Genomic DNA, 13,572 nt, shown 5'->3' with positions numbered 1-13,572 from the left:
TCGATCAACAGTAAACACCATATCAAATTTACCGATCACATTTCTTCTCCACACGAGTGTACGTAGGTAAACTTTCCCCATGCCATATACATGTAGCTATAGCAAGCCTCTGGTGTTTATTCTTGATTTAACTACCCCAAGCACTATATATATAGATCCCAAACCTTACCATTCCTCACATTTTGGCAGCTTAATTGGAAAGAAAAACTTTTACGATTAAACACTGTAGTACAATGGCCAAAGTCCTCAAATCACTTGTCTTCTTCGTCATTATTCTTGCTGCATTTCTACTGAGCGCCCAGTTTTCGTCGGTACAAGCTCGACCAGTGAATACTTCGAGATCATCATCACACAACGGTTTCGTCGCTAGAGAGAGTACTGAAGGAAACGTAGTGAAGAGTAGCAGTACTTCTGGAGCAAGTCGGTTTGGGGCTGTAGGACACAGATTGGTGAACTTTCAAAGACTAGCAACTGTAATGCACTCTGGCCCTAGCCCTGGTGAAGGGCATCGCTAACCAAGTGCCATCAAGGACAACATACACCTGAGCAAGTCCCATCGATCTGGGTACACCAGATCATATCATACGTGCTCGACTGGAGCTTATGTATCATTGGTGTAACTACGAGCTGCATTAGTTGATTTTATAATTACCTAAACACAGGCATATGCATGTATTAGTTAATTAAGCACTTTTAGCTCATTTCTCTCATAAATGTACGTGTTGATAAGATGATGTGTTTATTATGTTCCGTGTAATTAAACTCATATGCCAAGCTCTCCTTGGTTAAACTAAAGTTACGTTCCAATGAAGTGAAGGGATATCGCCTAAGAGAGAAGTGTGTATCAATTACCGTGTAAAATATGTTTCGATAACAAGATATGTTCTTCAAAAAGATATGTTATGTGATAAAATTTCACTCGCGCCATTTGGCATTTTGCCATTCTTGCACGTTAGATGTTTTTTCATCCTTAACAAGATGAGATAAAATTTCTCCCAATTAATTAAAATCTTCAGTAATATAATTAAAAGTCTGACTTTGATGTCAACAGTTTTACCAAAAAAATGTACTCCCTATATTTCCCATGTAAAAATGTAATATGCCAAAATAAAACATATCAAGGAGGGCTAAAAATGTAAAAGAAAAATCTTTTATAAAACCAATATCTCACAAATAGCCTTTGTATTAAATACAATTACATAAAAGGATTATATTTTAACAAAAAATATTACAAATAATTTTGACGTTTTAATTCTATTAACAAAAAACGGGTGTGATGCATGGATAAGATTCACATGGGAACCATGCTAGTTTTGATAAATGGCCCCATATTTTCTCAAAGTTTCTCAATGTACTTCATTTTCAATAAATATGTAAAGATTTATATAAACTTTTCACAGTTTTTGCAAGCGTATTAGGCTTCTTAGGGCAGTTAAATTCTCAGTTTCATTTGTTGGTCCCAGACTCCCAGTTGCAACACTGGGCCATTAAACGTTGAGCCATCATTCATACTTCATAGAATTATAGAAACTAGAAAGGCCAGGAAACCCGTTAATTCTCTCAAATTGCCCAAGCATGCGAAACATCAAGTCTTTCGCGCGCTCCATAGAGTACCCCATTTTCACAATGGTGAAATTAAAGTTATAGAACGTAGATGTTTTCTTACAAGTTACAACAACGTCAAAACATGAAATTAAGGAAACCAACATCATATAGTTTGTGAGCCATGGCATGATATATAGTTTTTGAAAGATAGAGTTGGTGAGGGTGTTTTTATATTTTAATACATCTCATGGCCGTTTCAAAACATTACGAGGCCCTATACGAGATTAATCGGGGCCCTAATTTTTCAGAAGGTATTACATAAAAATATGCCTAAATATATTATTAAAAACAATTAGTTTCAATTATCATTGCAAATTTCAGTTGCATACAAGCAAATAGATACAACATTTTTGTTATTTTTATTTAATTTGAGCCTAAACATAATAGTTAAGAGTTTAACAACAATAGCTTTTTATTTTTAACAAAATATTAATTAAAAAACAAATAGATCAAAAAAATATGAAAAAAGAAAAAAAATAAGTAGTATATCTCAACAAATCAAGAAACAAATATGAAGGAAATAAAAAAAATGATGAAAAGACATAATTGGACAAAGTCACAAAGGTATCTAGTATCTACAAAATTGAAGAAAAAAAATGAGGAATAAAATAGGACAAAAGGATAAAAGAAATTAATAAATATAATATGAAGTAATGTGAGTCAAACACTTGCACTAGGGGAAGGTGACATGTAGGCAATATCATCAATTTGTCAACTGAACCATTGAAGGTTTGTTTAAAGAGACCCTTTCACATAATGAACTATATACTAGACGTATATATATGTCCCTAAAATGCATGTAGATGTGCGGTCCAAGTGCGTGTGCTCCTCTTGCACATGCTTAGAGCCAACCTTGATTAAACTGTAGAATATATGGGGACATTGATCCTGAATCTCATATACAATAAGCACCGAATAAAGAGTCTCTACATAATCTAATTATTCTCGAGCACCATTTAGTCACGATTGTATGATTTTATTGCATTTGTTTTAAGAAAGCGGTGACATACAAGAAAAATAACTCTATCACGAAGAAAATCATTACCATTATTCTATAGGCTGGTATAGCCCGTATATATAGCTTAAAACATGCGTACGTACGTAAGACCGTTTTACAATGTATGTGCCAATTTACTAGTATATGTAAATGTTTATTAATTGTATATGGAAATAAGTATGTCAATGACATGAAAATTATAGCGTACTCAGCTTGGGTACCGGTTTTTATAGTTTTAACTATTTTTCCAAGCAGAGTACGTGCAATAGTAATTAATTAATTAATTAATTGAGAGAATCGTTTGTTGCTGAAGATGATCAACGAAGTTGTACTCGATTTGAAGGCCGCTGTATATAATACTGTAGAGTACAAAGTGTAAATGTGATCATTGTGATGTGAAGTATTGTACATTAATTGACGTACTTGAAACTATGATCGATATTCAATCATGTGGCACTTAATTAGTACTTAATTGGTCGAGCATTGGACGGATTAGGTTGAAGTTCTGATCTCGGGTTTGAGACCACCCAACTACTTTCTAATAATATCAAGTGAGTTTTAACTTAATTAGGTTGACACTCCAACACTCATATATATCAGAGTGACATCCATACGCGAGTTCCGAATTCCGATATATATTCAGTTAATTATATTTGTTTGATCACCCAACTCATTAATGCCCAGATGGCCTGGCAGACCCAGACAAATGAGACAATATGCAGTCTGCAGTTTGCTCAACCTCCTTTCGTAGTTCTTGCCGATCTGAAGCTCCCCAATCCACTAGTTACTATTTAAGGCTCAGGGAGTTTGGGGTTAACCAGATCATCATCGATCATTACTATTCTAAATTCTAATATAAGCTTGATAAATTACGGTTAAAATCTCAACCCAACATTCCAGGCTCGAAATAAGCAACGTCCAAACTCATCGCATTACATTCATAACAGCCTGATTTGGCTGCATCTCACTTTCAATCTAATAGCTAGAAAGACCCGTGGTTGCAACTGTCGTGAATCCTGATCTTCATGCATGGAAAAGCCGGTAGAATAGATAAACTCGGCCCACTCTTCACTTTCGTTAAAGAACGCCTCCAGATTCCTGAAGTTTGAATATAATACAAAAAATAATGATGACTATTGTATAGTACGTAACTACACATTACTATTTATCAAAAAGATCGCGATATATTTACGTACTTAGTTGGGTTGAATAGGGTTTGACTGGGAGACCATAGTTAGAAGATGGCTTATGAAAGTGGGATAGGGTCTAGGACTCTATGGAAAAGTTAGATGGGTGCTCCATCGGATCTGCTAGGGCATAAATGTCTGTTCGATAGGGTTTTGTTATTTTGTTTTTTGTAGCTTTGCTCATAATTATCATTCTATTATGTTTTGAATGGGGCAACTGCAAGCCCCCGCTGGACATTAAACAAAGAGAAGCCATGGAAGAGAAGCCCGACCGAACTGTCAGAGTTTCTGGGTTCTCAGGTTGTTCTCACCAATATCGATCAGTTTGCTGGGTTCGACGTTGGTTGCGGTGTTACTAGCTCTTCTAGAAGTTTCGGTAATTAACTTTACGTACAACAGAGTTACATTAACACCGTTAAATTTAGGGTCCGCTTAATTAACTCATCAATTATATATGTCTACCAATCATCAGTGTACAGACTACAGTCTACAGAGATTGAGAGTAGATCAAACGTGGACGTCCTTGCCTTCACAAATCACACGTACTTCCCTTCACCAGTTCACCGTCATTTCATAATTGAAATCTTCAATATATGTCTTTGTAATCAGAAAACTTAGCTAGAATTAAATTTAAAAAGACCCTTCAAATAATATATGCATCTAATGATGCATGCCTATACCGTTTCCTCCCACTCCACCATAGATGCATGTAGCCGTCACATAGTGACATAGAGTATAAATGTTAATGTTACTTAAGGACATCAACGTCATCATTTTTTTATATTATAATGAAATTTTTTTATAGCAGAATAACATAATATTTCTCTTCAAAGAGAAAATTGGATGAGTAACCCAGTTTTGTAATGCAAGATGCGTGTGTATATATATAATCGAAAGAAAATAATAGGATTCAAATGGCAATGAACTAATATGTCGTGTCAGCTAATGGTCAACAACTCCAACTCCCACCCCATGAATCCCAACGAACATAAGATCTATGGTTTTCATTTCTCAATTACTAAATTTTTAGACTTTTGTTATGTTATTGTATCCAAAGATATGGTTATAACTGATCGACAAGCTCTACTTTTCTTTCATGCATGGATTAATATATGATCGGCTACACATGCATTGCTCCTAATAATAATTTCTGGTGTCTTTTAGAAAGCTTATAGTAAACATGCATGCAAAATTTGCATATAGAAGATGCAAGTGATGCACGTCTTTGTAGTTTGTCCATTCACACTTCAATTATTTTGCAAGTACTCGATCTTCTAGCTTTCTTATTAGTAGGTTGAATTTGCCTTTCTCATGTGCGAAAAATAAGTAACAGTTTCGGTGGCGAGTCATGCGACGATCTTATCGTTACTGTGCTTTCAACTCACCGAACAATTATTATAGTTGGGTCGACTATTCTGAGTGTGGGAGGCGTGTACGTACGTATTTCACCAGATATTCGAGATAAGAAAAAACCTAGCGGCTAGGGAAACGGCGGATAGCATTTATATTATGGTATTTTAAGGTTATTGTTTGCTGCAATAAATAATGTATATAAGCTTAGTAAAAACAACGTAGTTACTACTCTAAACATTCGGAGGATCTTAATTCAGCCTTGCAGGCAGAAGCTATGGCTTGTAGAGCTGGTTTGCAGGCGGCTAGGCGACTTTGGTGCACGGCTGGAATCCTCTTGAGGTAGAAGGTGACTATGAGATTTTGGTGAAAGCTCTGAATATATAATGGTTCTCCCTAATTACATGTTTGAGGTAAATAGACTCTTGGAAGATTGCAAGGCTTTGATGTTGAGTTTATTTTTGTTAGACATGTATTTTGTGAAGCAAATAAGGTTGCTCATCGTTTAGCACATTTTACTAGGCTTGGTATAGTAGTGGAACTTCATATCGGGAAAATTCTGAATATTATTCAAGATGTCATAGTTGAGGATTCTTGTAATGTTTTTAGTGCTAATCAGAGTTTAGGCTCTATGTAATAACCCGAATTTTTAGAAACTAAATGTCGAGTATTTTCAAAGTGTTAAACTTGTGAAATTAATTCAAGACGACAATTGGAGGTTTGCGACATTTCGAAACGAAAACGAAAACGTTATCGGATCGTTTAATTAGAAAACGTAACGTTACCGCAACGTATAGATCGACTTTTATTCCGTTGCTCGGTTGCGAAAACTTCCTTCACGAAAGTCGTAGAGCTCATCGATACGAGTTTGTGGACACGTCACGCGTTCGAATCGGACGTCGGACGCGAAAGTTATTAACGTCGGAAGTTCGTTTCCGATTTTGGAAATAGTATAAAAGGAAGGAAAGGAGATTAAAAATCAGATTTTTTCTAAAAATCAGCTCGGGTTACTGTTCACCCGAGCTCGGTACTGTTCACCCGACCCAAAAACCTTCTCCGGCCGATTTCTCCACCATCCGACGTTGCCTCGTGTCATGCCACCTATCAAACTGACGGGCTCGACGAGCTCCATCTTTTGGGCTACGCCTTGCACTCCGGCGACAACCACACACGGTGTAGCAACCGCCGGAAGTTACTGCTGTGGCGGCGGCGCCTCCTCCGGCCACCATGGCTCGAGATTCTTGGAGGGTTTTGCTTGTCTCAGTCCCAGCAACATTCCCACAAAAGGAATCGAGCCAAATCGAAGTGTAAGTACCCGAATCAAAATTTCAATTTATAGGGTTTGTGAATAGTGCTGATTTTGTGTTCTTCGTTGTTTGGACTGTTTAAACTCGGATTTAGACCTTGGTGTCAACTAGGAAGTTGTTGGAAATGTTGTTTAGGTTATGGTGGTGAAATTTGGTGATGATTGGTGGCGGTCGGTGAACAGTAACGCCGAATGAATAGTAACTGTGAATAGTAACTCCGTATGAATAGTGATATGTAACAGTAACTGTGAATAGTGATCTGTAACAGTATCTGTGAACAGTGTTATGGTAAAACAGTAATTGTGAACAGTATTTTGGTAAAACAATAACTGTGAACAGTGGTTTAGTAAAAACAGTGATTAGTAACATGAACAGTGTTCTGTGAACAATGTTTTATGAACAACATTTAGTTGTGCTGAACTCGTCACCTGATATTTTAAGTATCATTTTCTAAGCATTTATCGTGCTATTAGGTGACTGACGAAACGAGTGAGGAAATATCTTTCAGGGTCGTGGAAGTTGCACGCAGGAAAGAAGGTGAGTAAAATCTCACTTATTTACGAATCTACCCTTGCGGTGATTCAAGATTTTGCAAGAGTTTTTAAGATTGAATTACGACACGTATACAATATAGTGGATTACATATATATCGTATAAATGGTAATAAATACATATATATATATAGTTTGCTATATTATATACTGTTATGAATTCATTGGAATTGGTCATTTCGAATGACGAGAATTAAATATTGAGCATGTGATTTGATTTTTGTACAATATGAGGTGTGATTATTGTACGTGGTTTTAACATGAGTTTGTTAAAATGTTTTGTCTTCGGACGAGTTTTTGTCTTCGGACGTGTTTATGAAATATGACATGTATATGATATAATGGATTATATATATATATTGTATAAATGGTAAATATGTACATATATATATAGTTTGCTATATAATATACTGTTATGATTTTATCGTGATTTATGTCATTTCGATGACGAGATTTAAATATCGAGCATGTGATTTTGATTTGTACAATATGATGTGAGATTATTGTACGTGATTTTAACATTGAGATTGTTAAAATGTTGATTTGTCTTCGGACGTGATTTGGTACAATATGATGTGAGATTATTGTACGTGTTTGATAAGTCGGAACCTAGCCTTTGGCCGGGCGAAAGTTACGATACAGTTAGAGCTCTAGTCTGTTTGCCTTAGTACTGCATGTGAGGTAACGGGTGGTTATCTGCTCATGGGTACTCAGATTGTTTGGATGTTGGGTAGCGGGTGGCTATCCAATATCGGCGGTGTATTACGAGAGGGGTAACAGATGTGTACCAGCGTTCTTGGTACCCGTATTATAAATGCATTTGGGTAACCAGAAGGGTTACTTAATTTCTCATGAGCGCTTCTTTTCATATTTCTTTGGGACAACCAGATGGGCCGTCCATTAACTCATGAGTGCATTTATATTTGTTTGATTTGTGGATTTTCGTATATATATTAATATGCGAGTTATATTTTCATTTTACTCATACGAGCTGTAAAGCTTACCGGGTTTGTGTTTACAATCCCGGTGCACCAATTCGATGGTGTAGTGGATAACTCCGCAGGTGTGGATTAGCGGGAATTGACGGACCGCTCAGAGGACTTGAAGTTATTTATCTCCAGCTTGTGTGAGGATTTTGTGTGACTATCTTGTGAGTTTGTTGTGAGGATTACGCAATTCCATTTGTTATAATATTGAATTATAATTTGGGTTGTAATAATCGGTTTAACTGAGTTGTATTTTGAACTCAAAGATGATCCGCTGTGGCATTTTAAATGATTTCGATTCGTTGAAATTGTTTGGTGTTTAACGACTTTGAAATTTTGAGTTTTTAAGCTTGAAATTTTGGGGTCGTTACATTAGGTGCTATGTACCTTATGGTTTTGCACAACAATATGATTAATAATAATGGAAGAGGGGTAGGATCAATTAGGGGCTGATCTTCTACCTTATTAAAAAAAAAATTCTCATGCAAGTTAGAACCACAACACATTTACAAAAAATTTGCAATGCCTACTTAAGGGAAGATTACAAGGCCACTTAATCGTAGCAATTAAGTAGATACTTTTGGCTCGCTCTCTTCCTTCACATAAACGAAAGAATCCGTTTTGTACTCACGTATAGAAAGGTGGAGCGTTTCATAATTCTATATGTGCAATGTTTGTTCATATATGTAATCGATCATCTATACATTTTTTTATTTGAAATGTCGAATCAAGACGTACATAATTAGTGATATATTTTATAAGTGTGTGTCATTGGTGGAACTAGAAACTTATATGATTGGGGGTAAAAAAATTACTCTTATTTGCGCGAAGTGTAATTTTTTTTCACTATGTTATTCTTAAATTAAATATATCGATATTTGTCATCAGAAACAAACTATTTCAAATTTATTTCTACACGTCTTTGTTTGATATTTCATTATGCATAAGAGGAGATGATCGATATCTCACCTGATGTTCAGTCTCTCTATCTCACAACTGCAATTAAAATGAAAAGAGTAAATTTATCTAATGAACAAGTCATGAATCCAAAAACTAAATTACCAAACACTAAAACAGAAGAGTCAACGTAATAAAGAGCAAAAGAGTATAAGATTTTGGATTTTTTGTGTGAATAATATGATTTAATAATATAAAAAATTTACCTTCTACTATAAAATAAGCGTGTAAATTAGAGTGTTGGTTGGTTGGACTCGTCGTCAAATATCAATTATTGGCCTTTAAATTAACCACGTAGGAAAAAGAGATTTTTTTAAAAAATCTGAACTTTGAACAAGCCATTTGTTTTGTATGGATAGCCAACGTAGGAGAACCAATGAGCAATACAAATTTTGGTTACTTAGTTTTCTTGTTGACATACCCAACCCACCTCATTCTCCGCCGCTCACTGATCATATTCTATGTCCTCCTAAGTTACGTTTCTTGTGGCGTGTTTTGTTTTATTTTTAACACTTAAGGAACTCCTTGAACCAACTTTCAATTAGGGCGCGTGGGATGTGAATATATAGTTACACACCTAACGGTCACATTGATTCGCAGAATAAACTAGACAATACGATCTCATCCAGCACCAAGTCCACAGGTATATATTACACTCTTCTTACCCATTCTCTCCATCCAAACCCACAAACACACTCAGCACCCTCAAGTCTCTCGTATCTAATAACACAGTCGAAATGGGTTCCGAATCATCATTGGTCCATGTTTTCTTGGTTTCCTTCATCGGTCAAGGCCATGTAAACCCACTCCTCCGCCTTGGGAAGCGCCTCGCTGCCAAGGGCCTCCTCGTCACTTTCTGCACCGCCGAATGCGTTGGCAAGGAAATGCGCAAGTCCAACGGCATCACCGACGAGCCTAAACCAGTTGGAGATGGATTCATCCGGTTCGAATTCTTCGAAGACAGATGGGCCGAGGACGAGCCTATGCGCCAGGACCTGGACTTGTACCTCCCGCAGCTCGAGCTGGTCGGCAAGGAAGTCATTCCTGAAATGATCAAGAAAAACGCCGAGCAAGGTCGCCCTGTCTCGTGCCTCATCAACAACCCTTTCATCCCATGGGTGTGTGACGTGGCTGAGAGTTTAGGGCTTCCTTCGGCTATGCTCTGGGTGCAATCCGCCGCTTGTCTCGCTGCCTACTATCACTTCTATCATGGCTTGGTCCCCTTCCCTTCGGAATCAGACATGTTTTGCGATGTTCAGATTCCATCAATGCCGCTGTTGAAGTACGATGAAGTGCCTAGCTTCTTGTATCCAACTACTCCCTACCCGTTTCTGAGGAGGGCCATATTGGGGCAGTATGGGAACCTGCATAAGCCCTTCTGCATATTGATGGACACTTTCCAAGAACTTGAGAGCGAGATCATCGAGTATATGGCTCGTATCTGCCCGATCAAGGCAGTTGGTCCTCTCTTCAAGAACCCAAAAGCCCAAAACGCTGTCCGGGGCGACTTCATGAAGGCCGACGACTCCATCATTGGCTGGCTTGACACCAAGCCTAAATCATCTGTCGTGTACATCTCGTTCGGAAGTGTGGTGTACTTGAAGCAGGAGCAAGTGGATGAGATTGCTCACGGCTTATTGAGCTCTGGAGTTTCCTTCATATGGGTGATGAAGCCCCCACACCCTGATTCCGGCTTAGAACTTCTGGTTCTGCCTGAAGGGTTTTTGGAAAAGGCAGGAGATAGAGGCAAAGTTGTGCAATGGAGCCCACAGGAGAAAATTTTGGAGCATCCTTCCACAGCTTGCTTTGTGACTCATTGCGGGTGGAACTCAACTATGGAATCACTCACTTCCGGAATGCCCGTGGTGGCATTCCCGCAATGGGGTGACCAAGTGACCGACGCCAAGTATTTGGTGGACGTGTTTAAGGTGGGTGTTAGAATGTGCCGTGGAGAGGCGGAAGACAGGGTGATCCCTAGAGAAGAGGTAGAGAAGTGCTTGCTCGAGGCAACTTCGGGTCCCAGGACAGCGGAGATGAAGCAAAGCGCCTTGAAGTGGAAAGCCGCGGCTGAGGCTGCCTTTTCCGAGGGTGGGTCATCAGACAGGAACCTCCAAGCCTTTGTCGACGAGGTCACGAGGATCAGCGCGACACTTAACTGTAAGTCAACAGCTGTGGATTATGTCAAATCAAAGATTAATGGGGTTGCCGATTATGTTGATTCAAAGCTGAATGGTAACGCTGCACCAGTAGAGGTAAAGATTAATGGAGTCACTGATGTCCCCGTGTCTAAGGCACCAAATGGAAAGGTTGAAATCGCTGAGTCGAAGGCTCTCAATGGGAAGGTTGAAATCGCGGAGTTGAATCCCATCAATGGGAAGGTTGAAATTACTGAGTCGAAGGCTCTCAATGGGAAGGTTGAAATCGCGGAGTTGAATCCCATCAATGGAAAGGTTGAAATCACTGAGTTGAAGGCTCTCAATGGGAAGGTTGAAATCGCGGAGTCGAATCCCATCAATGGAAAGGTTGAACTGGTTGAGTCGTAAGGGGGTTTCGCTAATATATGTTACAGAATTAGTATGGAATTTGGAATAACTGAAATACCATGTGTGGTATGCCTTATTTACATTTTTTTTTTTTGCAATTGTATTGTAATTGTGGTCTACAAGTAGGCGTCTAGGGATCAGACGCTGTGGATGCATGCTTCTTTTTTATAGTTTAATTTTGTCTCTTGGAATGTAACTCATCTGTTCTTATCTAGCTCTCTGCTTCCCTAATATAATCCCTTTTGTATTCTTATAATTTGTCAAATACTCGTTGAATTGTGCAAGTCAGCATCACTCGTATAGCATGCATGCATGCTTGTCCTATCTATGTTCGAGCTTTTTTTTGTTAGTAACTTCACACGCTCTTGATTGTTGAGAGATTACAGTTGTCATTGATATCAAGTATGAGAAATCTGATGGTTCCAGGCATGTACTTAATTTACTTGCTCGAGATAAGGATAAACCCTATCACGAAGATAAGTTGCACCTAACGGTTATCGGGTAAATATAGAGCTGTAGCCAGCCATGCAGTTCATTTGTTATATATAGGCTCTTCCACGATACAGTTGCAGCATCAAACTATCAATTATGCATCCACAGAATGTAAAATGGAATGGCCATTCTATCAGACTGTCAGATAATATTTTGTTTTTGCAAGTTTTGGAAGCCTTGTAGCTAGGAGGTTTGTTCGTACATTCTAGCTAGAGAGGCCATCTAACAAAATTGTCACTGACCCTCCGGGAAAGTAGAGAAGACTTCTTGGACTGAGAGAATTGATGAACTTACATCCCTGCACTTGTGCACTAGAGGTAAAACCTTTGTTTTTTTTTTTTCTAAACATGTTCTTTTATTGAAATTAAGCACTAAAATGAGTGTTGTTTTAAATGAATACCAGGAACGGTTCTCTTGTTAAAAAAAATGAAAAAAGGTGCGAAATATTTCATATGGTTTTGTACAACAAGCTGAGTACGTAAACAATACCCAAAACCCTGCCGGACATGCTCTCGACCTGTGATTCTTCTTTTCCTCAGTCATGTTTGGTGCGACAGAAATGTATCAAACTGCTTCATGCAACCTTATGAGAGAAGTATTTCGTCACAAGGGAAACTGGGTTGCATGAATGAGCATATATAGACAAAAACTCGAAGAGAATAATCCAAAACTGGAGTTAACGGGAAACGTACATATATGCATGATGTCAAAGTAAAGGCACCAGGTTGAATTGTATATAACCGACCGAGGGAACAGAAACATGCATGAGGCTAGCAAATTCTCAATCGCATATATATATACGCTCGCTCGTTCTCTAATTAATGTCACGCATGTCCTGTCATAGCAAAATGATGTTACGTACATGTAACTGTTTTTGTAACTTTGTATCGATCATGATCTCGCCCAAGTATGCTTAATTCTTATATCTTCAGCGAAGGTATGTGTTTAATTTGAAGCGTTATCAAAACAACATCTATCCCTTTCTGGTATTCTCTTGTGACATCTCTAATTACTCTTCACCGAGAGTCAAATATACATTGTTTTCCGATAATTGTCTATACCAAGTAGTCGATCTGGCTTAATTAACTATTTCTTATCTACTATTTAGTCATCAATCTTTTTTTGAAATGTACTTGCCTAGCTATTTGGTCCACTTGGAGTTCGGATTTTTTTTTCTCCGGATCTGAATTTCTGATCAATTGTCTCATCAAAGTACTTGAAAGACTACAATGTTTTTGTTAAAAGACAATTTTGAAAACTAATTATATCAGAAAGCTTTAATCAAATATATATATTGATGAGAACATTGTTATTGTAAAGCTTTGTAATCCACATATTATGTGATCATTTCAACGAGCTGGAAAGTGGAAACCACCGCAACGCAAAACTTCAACCATGGCATATAGGCAACTCCAAAAACAAAACACAAAGAAAAAGGGAAACTCAAATGATTAAAGTGCATAATGTTTTATCACAATTCGATCGTGAGTAGGTAGGTGATCGATCTGCTAGCTACCCCAAATAAGGGACCAGGGACGTACGTAATTGAGGTGACATTTTTTGACAAGGATGTGCATGTAAACTTGTACGAGGGTGT

The 13,572-nt window shown here is 37.8% G+C and overlaps 2 protein-coding genes across 5 annotated transcripts; both read left to right on the top strand.

Annotated features, from left to right (window-relative positions):
• The first annotated feature begins 6,183 nt into the window (after nt 1–6,183).
• LOC126784892 (uncharacterized) lies at nt 6,184–8,240 on the top strand. The gene is made up of 3 exons (XM_050510430.1): nt 6,184–6,446; nt 6,920–6,983; nt 8,046–8,240. Exons 1-3 carry the CDS (start codon nt 6,234–6,236, stop codon nt 8,069–8,071), a joined length of 303 nt encoding a protein of 100 aa, XP_050366387.1. The 5' UTR covers nt 6,184–6,233; the 3' UTR covers nt 8,072–8,240.
• Nucleotides 8,241–9,613: 1,373 nt separating this feature from the next.
• LOC126782779 (cinnamate beta-D-glucosyltransferase) lies at nt 9,614–11,655 on the top strand. Of its 4 annotated transcripts, none has more exons than XM_050508091.1 (2): nt 9,614–11,282; nt 11,427–11,654. In XM_050508091.1, exons 1-2 carry the CDS (start codon nt 9,678–9,680, stop codon nt 11,481–11,483), a joined length of 1,662 nt encoding a protein of 553 aa, XP_050364048.1. In that variant the 5' UTR covers nt 9,614–9,677; the 3' UTR covers nt 11,484–11,654. The 4 variants fall into 4 exon arrangements, with proteins under 4 accessions (XP_050364048.1, XP_050364046.1, XP_050364047.1 ...); XM_050508089.1 differs by having other exon boundaries at nt 11,355–11,654; XM_050508090.1 differs by having other exon boundaries at nt 9,614–11,354.
• The last annotated feature ends 1,917 nt before the right edge of the window (nt 11,656–13,572 follow it).

The sequence above is a fragment of the Argentina anserina genome, chromosome 2, assembly GCF_933775445.1.
Source record: "Argentina anserina chromosome 2, drPotAnse1.1, whole genome shotgun sequence".
NCBI classification, from domain to species: Eukaryota; Viridiplantae; Streptophyta; class Magnoliopsida; order Rosales; family Rosaceae; genus Argentina; species Argentina anserina.
Note: the sequence above shows the minus strand (reverse complement) of the source record. Positions and strands in the feature narration are given on the sequence as shown.

Excerpts from the sequence above, each read along its gene's own strand:
- LOC126782779 (XM_050508088.1), top strand. The coding sequence starts at position 9,678 with ATGGGTTCCGAATCATCATTGGTCCATGTTTTCTTGGTTTCCTTCATC.
- LOC126784892 (XM_050510430.1), top strand. The coding sequence starts at position 6,234 with ATGCCACCTATCAAACTGACGGGCTCGACGAGCTCCATCTTTTGGGCT. Across the intron at positions 6,447-6,919 it reads GAATCGAGCCAAATCGAAGT|GTGACTGACGAAACGAGTGA; the intron begins GTAAGTACCCGA and ends TCGTGCTATTAG. Across the intron at positions 6,984-8,045 it reads AGTTGCACGCAGGAAAGAAG|TGGATAACTCCGCAGGTGTG; the intron begins GTGAGTAAAATC and ends TCGATGGTGTAG.